General features: G+C 38.3%; 2 protein-coding genes across 2 annotated transcripts; both read right to left on the reverse strand.

The window, feature by feature from the left end:
* Positions 1–2501: 2501 nt before the first annotated feature.
* LOC121947377 (mitochondrial glutamate carrier 1-like) lies at positions 2502–9053 on the reverse strand. Its single transcript, XM_042492408.1, has 10 exons — positions 8920–9053; positions 7862–7973; positions 7221–7346; positions 6842–6897; positions 5769–5859; positions 5566–5684; positions 4894–5077; positions 4653–4810; positions 4481–4556; positions 2502–4181 (listed from the first exon to the last, which is right to left on the reverse strand). The coding sequence occupies exons 2-10, from the start codon at positions 7882–7884 to the stop codon at positions 4022–4024; spliced, it is 993 nt and encodes a 330-aa protein (XP_042348342.1). The 5' UTR covers positions 7885–7973; positions 8920–9053; the 3' UTR covers positions 2502–4021.
* Positions 9054–9399: 346 nt separating this feature from the next.
* LOC121946440 (follitropin subunit beta-like) lies at positions 9400–11102 on the reverse strand. The gene is made up of 2 exons (XM_042491001.1): positions 10941–11102; positions 9400–9702 (listed from the first exon to the last, which is right to left on the reverse strand). Exons 1-2 carry the CDS (start codon positions 11100–11102, stop codon positions 9400–9402), a joined length of 465 nt encoding a protein of 154 aa, XP_042346935.1.
* Between the last annotated feature and the right edge of the window lie 5794 nt (positions 11103–16896).

Genomic DNA, 16896 nt, shown 5'->3' on the forward strand with positions numbered 1-16896 from the left:
TGTGAGTTTTTCTTGTAGTTGTATATTATTTTATGTTGATGTGATAGTTCCTATTTAACATGCTGTATGTAGACAGAGGCTTGCAGTAGTTGTACAGTGTTTATGTAGTCATGACAGTGTTTGCTATAGTCAAAGCAAATCCATGCAAACAGCTTCTAAATGTGCCTTTCTTTGATAACGAGCTATTTTTGAACGTAGCAAAGAATCGTAGCAGAAGTGTACATATGTTTGTAGAGTTGGACTGCAATTAATTGTCACACACTCGATGAGTAGCACATATGGCTCTACTCGCCATTATTGTTTTGCTGTGTTTCAAAGTGTCACACTCGACTTTCTCTTCTCTGCCAAGAAAGCTGAAATGGTAAAAGCAACAATTTATCTGCCAAGTATTTTAAAAGCTTCTTTGTACTAAAGGAATGATCAAGGTTTGTGAAACACAAGCCCTGGTCAATTTTGCGACAGAAGGGAGGCTTTCTTACCACTCCTGCAGGCAGTGCTTACTCTGAGAAGTGAGGAGGCAAAACAGAGTCAGTAGTTTGTCACTTCAGAGGCTCTGCGGAGTTAAAACAGGATAAAATAGGAACAGTTTTAGTACAACTCAATCCATAAAGCTGTCATTGTGTTCCTCAGTTGTATTTGTTGGAGCAAAGCTGGAGATGTAACGCACTGTGTACACAGTCGAGCCTTTTGTAGTTGATTGTGTGTTAATTTATTTTAATACCATTCCAGGCTTCTCAGGAAGATAGGTGTTTGAAGGTTAATAAAGCTTTTTAAGTTTTACACTGTTTTTTGTGTCTTATTTAATCACAGATGTGATCGGTTCATAGTTATTTCCATGTATATTAACATCATAGTTCCCTCCAGGCTCATCACAGGCAGCTCAAGGACCTGAGATCACACACCTCACTCTGCTTGTTGATCCCTAACTTCCTGACAGGCAGGACACAGGTGGTGAGATTGGGCGGACACACTCCAACCTTAACCTTTGCACTTGAGTATCCCAGGACTGCGTTTTGAGCCCCCTGTTGTATTCCCTGTACACAAACGGCCGTAGCGCCTTTCTCACTGCACAAAAAAACAACGACAACAACAACAAAAAAACAATAACACCCGCTAACAATGGGCTTTTGTGTGAAATGGGAAGGGTTACAATTGGCATTCACTTCCGGGTCGAAAGACTAAGCAGTAGTAACTGGTATTTATCGGCCCCAGCTCCTATCGGCGGTGACAGAAATACAACACACAGGTGGACACACTAATTTTGACCCTTTTACCGGCAAGATGTAATGACAGGCCTCCACAAAATACCATCTGTCTCTGTCCAAGCAGTGCGAAAACAGTTACAAATTCGTCTGCACTGAGTTTAAAGAAACGACAAAAAATGTAATACATATACATATAGTGTGTATGCTTATATATTAAAAAAAAGCTTTTTTGTGAGTATTTTGGTGTATATGCTTCTGACTCTGACAAGTAGCTTTATATGGATTTATTTTTTCATATTTTAACCACTAGCTCTATCTCTTTTAACCAAAGATGTCTTTAATTGTGAGATCAGCATTAGTCTCCACCATTGCAAGCACAGCCTTAGTCACATATTCCACTTGCTGCATGGTTTCCGGTTCTGAAAATATACCAGTACACTTCCAGTACTGAAATAAACCTCCACAGCTCGACAAATGTAACTTAAAACATGTTTCTACTTTCATCAGATATAATGTGAAAATGGTAGTGTTTCATTTACACTGAACATTAGAAAAAAGAATACTTCCTCTAGTAGAAAAAAAAGGTTTATATTTTTTGGATGGATCCCCTCAGCAAACACACATCAGTTATATCAGTAGCAGATTTCCAAATGTAGCAGAGTATACTGTAATTGTAGGTACAAATTTAACAGGCATCACGTGATCCTCAGGATGCCTATATGAATGTGCTGTAGCAAATAAAAATATGGTATGAGTAATATTGCGCTAGTGACCTGAGAATGAGTTATATTTAAGCATGGCTTTGATGCCACTTGTGAAGAATCAAAGTGACCCATTTTAAAGAACTGTTTTGGAAACACATCCAAACCAATGAACTTACTACATTGTAAAGTGATTTTGTATTCCCTCCAAACTAATTGTATTCGATATCCCCTGTGATTAAATATTTTGCCAGGTTTAGTAGCATGAGCTTCATGTCAGAGTTTCACCTTTCTGCACTTGAGCTTTAAGGACAGCTGAATATTCAGTTATGCATGTAAGGCGGCAGAGGCTCCAGGACTCCCCAGGGTAGAGTTACCTCAACACTGCAGCATGTGCATTTTTACCGCCACAAGTGTATCCATGCCAGTGATGCATGTGTAGAGGAGCAGGGTAACACCCTGTTGAGCTTGCATCAGAAAAAGTACTACACTGTCTACAGTAAACCTGCTGCTATTTCTAACAGCCCTACCTAAGAATACATGATTGATTATTCAATTATTTAAGCTACACACACACAAAAACACAAGTAAACACTGCATTTATAAATATTTATTCAGTATTTAGAAACCTATATTTACATATGTATTTCTAAGATTAATTTAAAAAATAAATAATTATCTCCTCAACTGGTTGAAACACTTAAACTGGTTGAAACTGTTAAAGCTGCTTTCAATTTGAGTTTGCACAGTTTGAGAAAATTGAAAAAAATACAGGATACATATATACATAGCACTGTTAAAAGTACTCTGACCCATGAAATTATCCAGTATTGGGCGAGTACAACCAAACATTGCACTCTGGTCTGCTTCTAAATACCTAACAGGATACACTCATGTGGACTCCTAAATCTCTAACCGACCAGTAACGTACAACCACACTCAACTAAGAGAAAGTGGCCATGTCTTGGTCATGTTGCACCTTTTCCAGAAGACTTGGTCCCAAAGGCACATTGAAACAAAAGGCTTGTCCATCATTAGAGTAGTTAACCACCATCGAACATCTCCTTTCCTCCAGCAGGTCTTATTCAGGCTTGCATGTTATATAAACAGAGTAGGCTGCCACAGAGTTTACCCACAGTGCCCAGTGAAGAAAAAAAAAAGCCCAAACACCTCAACCACAACTGTTCTGAAAAATAAACACCAGCAAGCACCTACAGTAAGCTAAGGTCTTGTAACCAACTCTAAAAGTAGTGTAGATAAAAAAGGATGGGCAAACCATTCAAAAGCAATGGTTTACCCAGCAATGGCAGCAAGAATCACTCCTAGCAGAAAGCAATACAACACAGGATCCCAGTTTAGTGTACTGGTGGACAGGATGTTCAAATGTTTCGTTTGTAAGCTATGAGCCCCCCAACACTCTGTTTTCCAGATGTTCTTCAAACCAGTTTGTACAGAGGACTACACCTGACAATCATTTTGTCAGACATTATTTATCAGATTATACACTATATACATGACAACACCCAGTTTCACATGTAACCCTTTACAAAAGGATTGAAGCTATTCAAGTAATGTTTCCATTTTCTATCATTACTATTACTTAGTAGATTCTACTTCAAACTCATTCTGTTTCTTTTGCAACACCATGTAACATCAATGTCATCGAGTGGTTCTAAAAATTTGGCCATTTGAAGGGGATGTACAGGTTAGGGCTACAGTGAAGGGCAGTTTATATCAGACATATTTAGGGATAAAGGCTATCTCTAAGAAACGGTTAGGTGCCACAGGACTAGAGTCAAGTCTGATCTGAGAGAAATGGTGGTAAAAGTTGGACTATCAAGTCCTTCAGTGACAAAACAATTCTGTTTTTGCAATAATCTCCACTGAAGCCCATTTAGACAGGCGGATTCAATCTCTTAAATGAGATGAAGTCATGCTAAAAGGCATCATTTGAACCCATTTTGAACTAGAATAGCATCTTTCTGGTCCCTTTAGTGTTCTGCCTCCAACAATAAAGAAGGTACACAGTAACAGAGAGCTGGGTCCATGGCTATGCGCAGGGGCATAGCTGCCTGTAATTTAATGAGGCAGCAGAAAGACTAGGAAACAGCTTGTTTATGCAGAGTAGATGTTGTAGGGTGTGTACCCCAGCAAGAACTCTCCAACTCCTACAAAGTACACAACCTGGGCAATGCCAAAGAGTGGCGCAATAACAAGGGCCCGGCAACTGGCCCCCTTGAGGAACGCTCCGGGCCCCTCCTTTCTCAGGATCTTCCTGAAATGACAGAGAGAACACAGAGTTCGCAGGTAACCTGAGCCTTGGTGTGGTAAAGACATCAGAAGTTGGTGAAGATTCTCATTCATCCAAATCATGGCTATTCTAAGTGCTATATCGTGGGCAGCTGGAGTTGCTTGAGTTTACTGAAGACGTTTCACCTTCTTTAGTTCTACAAGTGAAAAAGCCTTTTGGATGAGAGGTGAAACATCTTCAAGCAACTTAAGCAAGTCCAGTTGCCAGTTGACATAGCACTTTTAGTAAAGACATCATATTTGATGAGTGGATGACTAATTTACCTGACGCAGTCCATAACTCCATTGTAAGTTTCTTCATTAGCTCCTTTTTTGAGAGATTGTAACCTTGTCTTGACCACTGCACAGAACATACAAATTGAGAATTTATACAATTTTAGTAAAGAATAAAACTGATGGTCAGTGACTGGTTATCTGCATAGACTGAGTCACTCACCATCACAAGGGCTGACAGCAACAGCAGCAACGCATCCAGCCGTGCAGCCAGCCATGAAGGACCAATAAAAGGGCACATATGGGTCTTCAGATGAACGCTGGCCGAGCTGGTGCAGATGTGCAAAAAGAGGGAAATACACGACAGAGAACGGGATGTCCCTGAAAAGGCAACAAAACAAGCATGTTAACATCATACAGAGAGAGTGTTGCCCAAAGAAGGAAAACAAGAAACGTCATCTCACCTCATCAATGTGGCTCCGAGCCCCCTGTACAGCCCTGTGACTCCTTTAGTCTTCAGCAGCTCTCTGGTGATCTGTGTGGCGGACACTCTAACTTGAGGGCTGGTGTTGTAGGAGCGGCTGAGAACAGCACTGGTTCCCCCCATCTTCAGAGTGACTACGCTGGGCACCACTCTTTGCTGGGCAGCTGACAGATATTTGAAACATATTAGACCTTTTTTGGTCTATTTTAATTGATCTATTTTAGTTTGTCTTTGAAAGTATCCTTTTATTCCCTCTTTATCGTGTTTAATTCTATTATTACAACTAGTATTTCCATGTTCACTGCTTAAATTATTTGAATTGTATTTACTATTATTGGTATGGGTTGTTATTTTTGTTTTACAATTGTTTCTATCTCTATTTCTTAATATCATCTGTCTTCCCTCCAATATGTTTTTGCCTCAGATCTTAAATTTTGACTGGCCTTAGTTTAGGATAACTGTTTGGTTTTTGTAGTTATATTCCCTCTGCAAGAAACCTTTGCCTTGTTTGTCAAAGCACTCTGACTTTGTTTTAATGGTGCTATATAAATAAATTTATCATCACCATATTTTTTAAAACCATGGTGTTAAAAGAACACCCAAAGCATTTTTTGTATCTGATAAACTAGTCTTCTGACGTCCTTTCGTTTACCTAGCCTGCCGGCATCCTGCAGCTGGATCTTGAGCATCTCCATCGGTGTGGTGATAGTGACTTGGCACATTCCTGCACAGCATCCTGCCAACATCTCCTTGAACACTGTTAACCTGCCACTGAAAATAAGATGACACAAAGACGGGGTTAAAAACTGAGAATGGCATCGTGAAACAGGAGTCTCATTCAGTGTTACTACTCACCCATCTTTGCTCAACTGGTGGCGGAAGAAGTCATTAGCAGCTAGTTTGATGGCCTTCTCAGGGGTTACCAGGGTTAGATTTACTGCAGCACCTGCAACAGCAAGCATCAGCAAATTCTAATGAATAACACAATACAGCAAGTATCTGTAAAAGAAAATTATTCAACATCAGAGGTTGTCAGTCAGATAAAACAGCAATGGCTAATGCAAGGTATTAAATCACTACATCACTATAGTGCTTGAATCTCTGTTGGTTGCCAGTGAGCCAAAGAATTGATCATATTATTACTTATTTATGAATCTCTATATGGCCCAAGCTGGCCCCAAATAAATGACTGACATGCCTGATATATACAGTATAACCCTGTGAGACCTCCTATATCACAGGGGAGTGGGCTGCAAGTGGTGCCATTGGTAAAAAAAAAAAAAAAAAAAAACTCTAAACAAGGAGAAGCTGCTTTTGCAGCACAGCAGTAAAACCAGTTGCCTGATGGTTTTAGGAATGCCCCAACCATTTCAATTTCTAAATCCAGACTGACTACCTTATTGTTCTCGAGCACTTTTTACTGTTTCTAAAAACCCAAGACCTTCTTATGATTGAATTAATGATTTTAAGTCTTTTTAGTTCATCCTTTTACTCTTATATTTTTTATTTTGCTCTTTTAAATTGTGTTGTTTTAATATCTTTGTACAGCACTTTGACTCTACCTTTGTGTATAAAGTATGCTTTACACATAAAACTGCCTTTCCTAAAATGTCCATTGCTTCAGCGCATCGAGTTGTGGTTACGTAGTCATTGTCTTACAAGATGAAGCAGTAATTAACCTCTTTAATATGATTCAAACACTGAGACATGACACAGCATGAAGGATGGAAATGGATCTTGGCATAAGTCAAGTGTCCTTTTCAGGGAGTCTGAATACATTAGTAGCTTTGTTTAAATGCCAATCAAAGTCACAAATCTTAAAAACTAGACTTCAATATAATATTCTTGGCATTCTATTTGAAGACACTGGTCACTGGGCACATCTTTAAAATGGTCAGTATGGTATGGACAAGTGTGACTAGCCTTACCTCTATACATGCCAAAGTAGCCTTCAGATCTAACCGTTTTTATGAGGCAATCCATCCTGATGGAAAAAAATAAAAACAATTTGATTAGTTATGCAAAGCATTTTTACATTAATACAAGGAAATAATTAAATTATGTTATGTATTTTAAGTGTATTTACAACAAGGAATGCCTTAATACTGAGAGTTTATTTTGCTGAGCTCTGTTTCTGAAGCTTAACACTTTGAAATTAATCTGCGCAAATAAAGGTAAGGTGATGACGACTAGATGAGGAACATGCATGCTAAGAAATGGCTACTATGCAGTATTCATGTGCATTTAATTACATTTTTAAAAAAAAGACTGACTGTGATCTTTCTTTTTTACCAGTGTGAATCTTACATGTTCTTGTAGAGTTGCTGCCCGCTGCGCTGGTTCTGCAAGCGGGTCTTGGCCAGGTCAATTGGGAACACACAGGTGACTCCCACCATGCCTGCAATCCCTCCATTAATCAGTTTGGCTGGGAGGCTTTTCAGGGACAAGTCAAAACAATGCACATTACAATCATTCTTTTTTTTGTGGCATTTCTGCAGAAGTAAAAAGGTGTGGCAATGTTAGATGAGGTTACAAAACCTGAAACTGAATTGAAGCGGGATTGATTGGCTAAAGCACAACATCATCTCCACATGAAAGTCATTCATTAAGCTTTTAAGCGTGTGTGTATGCTGTGTGTGTGTGAGGCATTAGTATTGCAACAGAACTGGGTATAGAGTGACTGCCTCTGGGAATCTGCTCGTCCAAAAATAACTCGTCGACAGAGTAAATCAAACAACATACACATATGTGCAGGGGTATTACACATCCAAAAGGCTTCTATGATTTGCCTGGTTAGCTGTAGAGAAACAGATGGCAAACTAGAGCCGTTTACCACATTAAATGAATGAGAGCATGCTTTACTCCTATTTCCATCTTGAAGCAGCCTATATAGTGTACCATGCTGAAGGGTTTAGTGTATCGTCCTAATGGACAAAGCAGGTCCATACCTAATCTGCTGTTGCTGGGCCATGGTTCTTGCTTGTTGTTGAGTGCAAAAGTTGGTGTGCACAAAGGAGGGAGGCCGCAGAGGGAGAGCAGGCTGAGAGTCCCTGAGAGACGCTGAGCAAGGCAGGAGGAAAAGGAAGCTCAGCGTTATATATAGAGAGAGGCAAGTCCAGCCCCACAGATCCTGGGATACATTTGACATCTCCACCCACTGCACCGCTGGCCAAGAAATGGAGCCAAGGTCAGTCATCACCCTACCAAAATCAAACCGCAAGCCAAGTGACTTTCACTGATACAAATATCTGACATGTGAGGAAATTACTTCCAGTTGCCAACATGTCCTCTTTTTAAAGTCTCATGATCACAGAAATTATACACTGATTAAGTGGGTAAAAAAAATAATAATATTATAATCAAAAACATCTCCAGACTAGAAATAGTCCTTAATAGTCCTTACTAGAAATATATCCTTAATACATTTAATTGAAATGAAAATCAAATGTTCCAAAACTTAAGTGAGAATCTCAGAACTTTTCTTTCAAATATTAACATTTTTGCCTCTAAAAAGTGTCAGTAGGTTGAGCTCTAAAGCGCCCCAAGTGGTCTTTTTTTTAAAAAGGCAATTGCATAATCTGCAATTTGGGAGTCCATAATGGTAAGTAAATAAATAAATACACAAATTAATTAATTAATTAATTAATTAAATAAGATGTATGGTTTGACCACATTTCAATTGAAAACTGGTGGACTTATCTAATACCTTTTAGGTAAAAGCTTATAAAGACTTGTAAACATATTGAACATTTCTCAAACTTCTAATCAGGACACTGAATAAGTAACACTGACTTCTCTGCTTTGAGTAGGCTATTTTCTGATGTTTCAGATGCATAAGTCTGCACGAAACTAAAAGCTGCACAGTATGCAGACCAGCCCTGCTACTTTATCAGGCTACTTCTGGGCTACAGAGGACTGACACAAGAAGACCCGGCGAGCTAAATCAATGCAGTATTTGAACAAAACACGAATACGGCATGTCCCAATAAAAGCATGCATGACCTACCTTAATCTTAAGGACTGTCTGCTGTTTTAAACAGAGTTTTACGGCTGTCTTCTTTCTCGGCGGTTGGATGGGTTGGATGGATTAATGAATGAATGAATGAACGCAGGGAGCAAGGTAGCGCTTGAACCAGGAACCAGTAAGGGGCGTTTCAGACCTGGCGTGTCGGCCAATCGAAAGGTGGTGTTTATAAAGTGGGAGGGGTCAAGTCGTCTCAGGAACCTTTCCCACAGGTGAGCATGATGCAATTTGTGAAGCTTTCCCATCGAGTTGTCACACACAGGTGAAACTAGTTGGGTCACATCAGTGAATAGTGCCATGTTTTCTGTCATTCATTCACACAAATTCCACAGTTAAAATGCTTGTTCAACACAGTGTTTTATTGCAATAGCTTGCCTAACAAACTAGAGAAAACAATATGAAAACTGAGCGGTTAAGATAACAATAACATCAAGAGGTAAACACACTGCATGTTCATCAGCTCTATCGTTTGCCAGGATGTGTGTTGCTTGTGTTGGCATATTGCCAGGTTCCCACAGTGGGTTTCTGTTGGCTCTTCACACCGTCGAGGCTCACGGTGCATCGGTCATCGCTGATGCGGACACAGTGGTGTGTGCGCGTATCGCAGCGCCTGCAGCTGCATCTGTGGGCCGCAGCGTAATACAGCTGCGGGTTGACATCCTGAGGGCAGCCTGGCACGCGGGCGGAGCGGTACACCAGGGAGAGAGGCACGCAGCTGCGCTGGATCAGGAAACTCCTCCCAAAGCGTCCCTTCAAGTTGGTGTCCTGGAAAATGGGAAACAGAGTTGTTGCAGGCGGTGCAGCAACTATGTGACTCTTAATGGTGTGTGTGAGACAATAACTTGGTTAGCTCAGAATCAGCTTTGTTGGCCAACTATTTGACCATATAGCCTACAAGGAATTTGATTGTAGTTTTTAAAGCTACAACGTAAAACATTTAATGACAATGCACACATATGAATAAAAATTAAACAACAGAAAAAATGAGATGTTTTGACAGTAGAAACAATAGTGCAATGGTGCAGAGTACAAAGGGTGCTGGATTCCAGTAGCTGGAATAAATATGAGTTGATTAATGTGACAGGCTGTCTATGTATGAGGTATGTAGACTGAAGCACAGGTCCAGGGGCCCAAAATTTAAGGGGGAGCACCTGCCCTCAACTGCAAAATGTCACTTAAAATAAATTGTACTGGCCAGGAAAAGATTCAAAATGACCACAAAGAGATGCAAAGAGACACAAAATAACTACAAAAAGCAGCAAAATGACCAAAAAGAGACACAAAATACTAAAAAAAAAGTCACAAAATTATATCAAAGAGACACAAAAATTACTACCAATTGACACAAAACCACAAAAATATATGACCACAACAACAAACAAAGAGGCCAAACAGCTATAAAAGTCATGTGTGTGTGTGTGTCTTGCTGCTATGTAGAGGAGTTGACGTCCTGTGGAAAGAAGCTATTATCACACTTCTATACATATTACCTTCATAATGTCTTTAGACACAACACAGGGAGTATTTTAGTTTCTACATAACTTACAATTGAGCAAGCTTTTGCTGGTTTAAAAAGCTGCACTATATTGAAGCCATGTAATTTTCTGAACTTATCAGACTGTTTCAGCTGTTCTATTATTTATTTTCCTTTACACAGTTAGTTATTATATCCACACTACTGGCGATTGTTTATCGTAGATCTCACTGTGTAAATATTTTGTGGTCAACCGTATCGTTGGTATCGTTGCAATATTGCTATCAAGGTTTTTAGTCAAAAATATTGTGCTATTTGTTTTTCTCCATATTGCTGAGACCTATTTTCAAAAGATTTAGGATGTTGAATAAAAGTATACTGTTGTAGTTTTGTATATAAGTATCATGTGCATAACCAGGTCAACATCACTTAACTGTACACTTTATCCTTAATATGTTTCCCTTTTTGCATCCTATACAAAATGCTGACATGAAAAGTTTCGATGAACAGTGTGAGAATGTGTCGTCACCTGTGTGTAACAGTAGCCGCTGCAGATAGTGGTGTTGACGGCCACGCACTGGGCACAGCCTTGACTTTCAATCCATAAGGTGTGATTCTTCAGCGTACAAGCACACAGCGCTCCATGCATCAATGCACAAAGCAGCATGCATCTCAACATTGACGAAGGCATGCTGAAAGTACAAACAGTGTAACAGTCATTCTAATTAAAAAAAAATGCATCTAGAAGAATGCAACAATTTCAATTTGTTCATGCAAACATAAATTGAAGAGTAAAAACATACCTTGACATAGGAGTGCTGTTGTTTATGAATGCAGCAATGTCCAGTGTTGACAAAATGCATTCAAGTGTTAAGAATAAAATGATTTCAGTTAAAAGATAACTGTGCCCTCTCTTTCAAATGAGATGATCTCTCTGTGTCTGGATCCTTCCTTTTGCTGTGCACAATTTCCTAACTCTACACAGTTCCTCTACCCTGTGAAAATCCCATAAAAACAAGGGTTTCCATCCTCTTTTATGGAACCCATAATCCACCTGACTGCCCAGAGCGGGGTCATGCTAATGTTACATAATGTCCCTGCAGGTCAAGGATGCTGCCAAACAATACCTGTGAAAACCACAAACAACAACAAGTCATTCAACCCACATCAAGGGCTACATCTTTAACCTAGTTTACTGCTATCAGCTGTTCATAGGTCGGAACCTGGAGAGGCTCTGCACCAAGACTGGATTTGCTGTTCAATGTATTATGATCATCACTTTAAAAAAAAGTTCTTTCAATAAGTAAAACCTCCTAATATGCAAATATCATCACTACAGGCGAAGGGAATTCAAGAGCTCTCTTCTGGACGGTGACAAAGTTACTCAAACCACCTTAAAACAACTACAGTAACCTTTGCAATGAAGAATGCTCTAGTTTTTTTGAAGTTTTTCAACTAAAAAAAAGTACAATTAATGAAAAACTGGCCTCTAAAATGCCATTACACTGTCACCATACACTGTTCCATGTGGTTTCAGTCTATTAAATAAAATAATAAATAGCCATAAGCACTGTTCCATGTGGTTTCAGTCTATTAAATGAAGTAATAAATAGCCATAAAATAAAATTATTATTATTATTATTATTATTATTACTATTATTATCATTATGTCTTCATTATTTAAAAAACCCAATTATAATAAAATTTGAACAAAACAGGCAACATATATAATAGTAAATAAATAGATAAAATGAAAATAATGAAAATAATATTTCCATTTTCCATCAGGGATAGGACATATGTCCAAAATCATTATAGAAGCAATGTAGGAAATGGCACAAAAGCAAAATTATATTAAGGTTATTATGATTAGTAATAATAGTGATCTCATTTGGCTGATGCTGGGTCAGCACTCACATGTTTCTGTGTTTACCTGCATGAAAAGATTATGCCCTCCTTATTTAAGCCATTAATGCTCCCATATGTCCCATCTGTCCCCATTGTGAGTGGCCATGTGCTGTCCGATTTTTCCCTAACAAAGTAGTCAATAAACAAGTTTACCAAACACAACTGGGATGAAAGGTCAATAAATCTTTCCAGAGACTTTTTGTCTCATCTGGCTGATGATGGGTCGGCATTTTTCAGTCAGCCAGCTCTTTGTAAACCTGATCGCAGGCAAGGAAATTATTATTATTTTTATTATTATTATTATTATTATTATTAGTATTAGTAGTTAGTAGTAGTAGTAGTAGTTGTTGTTGTAGTAGCAGAAGCAGCAGTAGAAGAATAAGTAGTAGTAGTAGAAGTAGTAGCTGTGTCAAAAATAATGTCAATAAGCAATTTTTTTTAAAGATTTTGCAGTAGTAGTAGTAGTAGTAGCAGCAGCAGTAGAAATAGTAGAAGTAATAGTAGTAGTAGTAGTAGAAGTTTTTGTTTCCTTTCCTTTGTTTCCACATTTATTTAGTGAAGAGATGGCAGGGCTATGAAATACTTTTTACATCTGTTGGTCTGAATAATGGGATTATATTTTTAAAAAAAAGGTCTAACAATGCAAGCAAAAGTGAATGTTGTCAGGCAGTTTTGCTTCACTGTGGTTAACTCCACTTCCTGACTACACAGATAGAAAAGTCTAGATATAATTTAGCTCAACAGAAAGGACAGGCCATTTGATTGCCCTTTTTTTCAACCCTTGCCCTATCTGCATTATCACCATGACTTCTGCAGACGATGTTTGAGATATTAATTCTGTGGCTCACTGTTTCAGATTGGATGGGTAACTCTACACGCTCCGATAAGCATCACAAGTGGGTCAGACATGAGCATGGACCCTTTTGTTTTATTACCCCTTTACCTAATGCATAGTTCTTCATTACTTTTATTAAACAGTAAACAGCACTTAAACTATAACAAGTTCTTACTATTGTTACCCACCAATTAGTTTGTAATTTTGTGTTTACTTGAGGAAAGTGGCGAATCATAAGGTTAAACACTGAGACATAACTTGTTCATAACTTACTAAGTTTATATTGGCTAGAGTGGTGCATCATACTGTGTATTTAATCATTACTTGGGTACCTGTTTGTTTCCAATTTAGTTGTGTCTGCCAATGAGCTGCATTGCATTTACTGACAAATTATGAATCATCCTTAATTCGTGATTAATCCTTTTACCATTTCACCCTTACAAACACTGTTATTACTGGCAATCCATATTTCCTCATGATTTGAAATGTCTTATTAAAGTCCAAGCCTGAAGATTATTAGTGCATAACTTTATAAAATAAACAGGAACCAACCTGTCCTCACAACTAAAAATACAATTCAGTTCTGATTAATGTGAGCTGGCTGCATTTGGGACTAATTGGTGACTTATAACTTTACAAGAGTAATTGTGGAGTACACAGACACATGTAATCCAAAGTTTAGGTATCACTTGTTACACATGATTTTATTTAACATTCTGTCACTGATGTTAATACTGTTATGCATCAAGTTAAAATATTTAAAAGCATGATCGATTCATTTCCCAACATTTTTTTTCCATCAGTTGTAATGTATCACAAATAACTTTGTAATACATTACTTTACTTTGGGTTGATCAAAGCACAGAGTAATGATGGATTAATAGAAAAAAACTCCCACTGTCTCTTTGTGTACAATGGTTGCTAATGTAAGAATCAGTTGTTGAGTATTGATTCATTTCTAGTCATGAGTAGGTAGTTTTTAATCAGAGAGGGAAAAGGGATAATAAATGTAGCCGAAGGTAATCATGACATAATGATTCAGTGCTCAGTCACAACTCAGTGTGGACCATTCACATAGGCAGGTGGAAACTTTTTATTTTTTGCTTTCTATTCAGTTTAGTTTCACTTAGTTTCCAGAATGGTTTATTATTATTATTGTTATTATGATGATGATTTCAGTTTAGCTTTAATTGATTAATAATATTTAGTTTTAGTGCAGCGTAATCTAAAACAGCTATATTGTACATATCTGTTGTGTTGTCATAAAAAAATGTCTCATATTTGTTTTGTATTTTTTCTGTCTACATTTATGCTCTTGAATGTGGCAGTAACATTCTTATTTTTACCCCTCTTTAAATATTTACTGTATGTCTCATGCATGCACCAAAAATAAAATACCTACTTGCTAATAAATCGTTTCCTGATTATGATTTATTTAAAAAATAGAATAAGTAAAGAAACATAAAAATGTTAGCAAGACACTAAAGAAAAGCCAGACTATAAGGTTTTTGATTTACGATGCTCAGATGCTTCGGCATTTTGGAGCGTAATTTACAAAATGTGAAAGAGTTTGAAAATGTGGGGGGAGAGTAGTCTGAATTGGGTTCTGGAGCTATGCTCCACCTCATACATCGCACTCATCCGCCAGCCGCGAGCGATTCCAAGCCAGTGAGCGTCACATCCACCGTGCGGCGCTCAGTAACCGCACGGCTTCTCCTGCTACAACAACTCACAGCGGCCCATATTTTCTGTTCACTCGCTCACCCGCATCAGGTGATACCCTGCAAGGGTAACCATTGGCTCTTGTCTCAGACCTTCCCCGAGGTGATTGGTGGAGTGACGAGCACTCAGCACGTGACCTCTACAATGAGCTTCCGCCCACAAATCAACACCGGGCACACACGACTGATAAATAACGCCTTAAATGTGAATATCTTCTTTATTATGGTGCAATTACAACACTTAGTGTTTTGATAGGCTGCCCATATCTTAAAAAGTAAACATCGACATCGTCAAATTATTTGTTTTCCGCTTTCTTTTTGTAGGTATAGCTTGATGAACAGCGACATGGGTGCCTGTGGCATGCTGGGAAACAGAGCAGTTTTCATTGGTCTATTTCTTTTCGTTTTTGCATTTTAACCTACTATCTAATAATAATCAAACAACTCCATAAATCTAAATCAAATCCTCTATTTGATATATATCTGTTTTTACTTTTTTATCTTAAATTCTTCATTGACAAATATAACAAACTGAACATGCCAGGGGTACATGTATACAGAAAAAAATAAGGAAGAAAAAAATTAACATAAATAGCATGATAAAAAGTTATACAAAATCAAAATGTCGCCTTTGCAGTTCACGTTAAATTTTTCAAAAATATTGCTCGCCTTAACTGCCTTTTTGTTTTTAAGGCCTCCTATTGTGGTCTGGTCTGGAGTTCGCCCATCTTATCTTGTGGACGTGGAATCTTCCCGAAAGTAAAAGCAATTGAACAAACGAAAATATGTCTTTCTCCATTTAATGGATTTCAACATACATATAAAAATGTCTATCTTCTTGAAAACATTCATAGAGCAGTAAAGAAGAAGTTTAAATGAAATAAAACTATTTAGAACTGTTTTCACAAGACCTTCCTCGGGAACCACAGAAGCTTTATTCTGTTATTTTTACACCTCTTTCAATTTGCTAATATTAAACAGTACTTTCACAGTAGTGGGAGGTACAGACACCACAGATTAGTCAGTGGTTTCATTCCCCCATATGCTCCCTGCTGTGACATCATTTGGCCAATAGATGGCAGACAAACACAATCCCACATGTGGTGCTCCAGCATGATTTAGATGCTTTGTGGATGGATCTTTTGATTTCATAATTTTTTTCACAGGTAGCTGTAAACTGAACAGTATAACTCACCTGAGCAGAAATGCCTAATAACACCACAGACATGTCATTAACTTAAAGCCCAGTGGGACAGGTGTAAAATGAACACCGCTAAATGTCACAGCTGGCGAGAAGAGATATTTGGTCCTCAGCCCACAGGTAAGGTATTTATTGTCCTTTCATATGAAGGAGTTCAGGCTAAATAGCCATTAAACAGCACCGTTTTATGAACACATGCACACTGACAGCCTTGTAGGCGGCAGTGAGCATCCTGCTTCCTCAGTCATGTAATAAGTGGCCAACGCAAGGTCCTCTTCACATAGAGATAACAGCAAAGAAAGAGTGCATCTACATCTTGTTTCACAGACAGAAGAAAATGTTTTTGAAATAAATGAAATTAAAAAGTGAAGCATCCTCAAGGACAGTAGTTAGTTGTCTGTTCTGTCTCTTTTAGGATTCTTCACCAGTTGCAATCACATTCATTTTTCTTGCCAATTACCTGGCAAAGAAAGTTGACAACTCTTGAAAGTGATTATAAATCTGACAGCGTTTTTTTTCAAACAGTTTGTTTCATCCAGGGCTATTACTCCCTAAAAACAAAGGCAGCCTGTTTCAAGTTGGGAGAGAAAGAGATATTTCTGGGGCCATTTTTCTTTTGACTGACATTGGTACACCTCAGGAGGAGGAGGAAATAGTGTGACCCAAATCATCACCGGTGTCCTTGAAGACACACTCTTATTAATAACCTCAGGAATCAGGAGACCACCTCTACTCCTCCTCTCCTCCTCTCCATTTTGATCTTCTGTGTCCTAACTTTTATTCCACCTCCTTTTTTGTCTGTGTGCACCTTCACTTTCAC

The sequence above is a fragment of the Plectropomus leopardus genome, chromosome 8 (genome assembly GCF_008729295.1).
Source record: "Plectropomus leopardus isolate mb chromosome 8, YSFRI_Pleo_2.0, whole genome shotgun sequence".
Lineage (NCBI taxonomy): Eukaryota > Metazoa > Chordata > Actinopteri > Perciformes > Serranidae > Plectropomus > Plectropomus leopardus.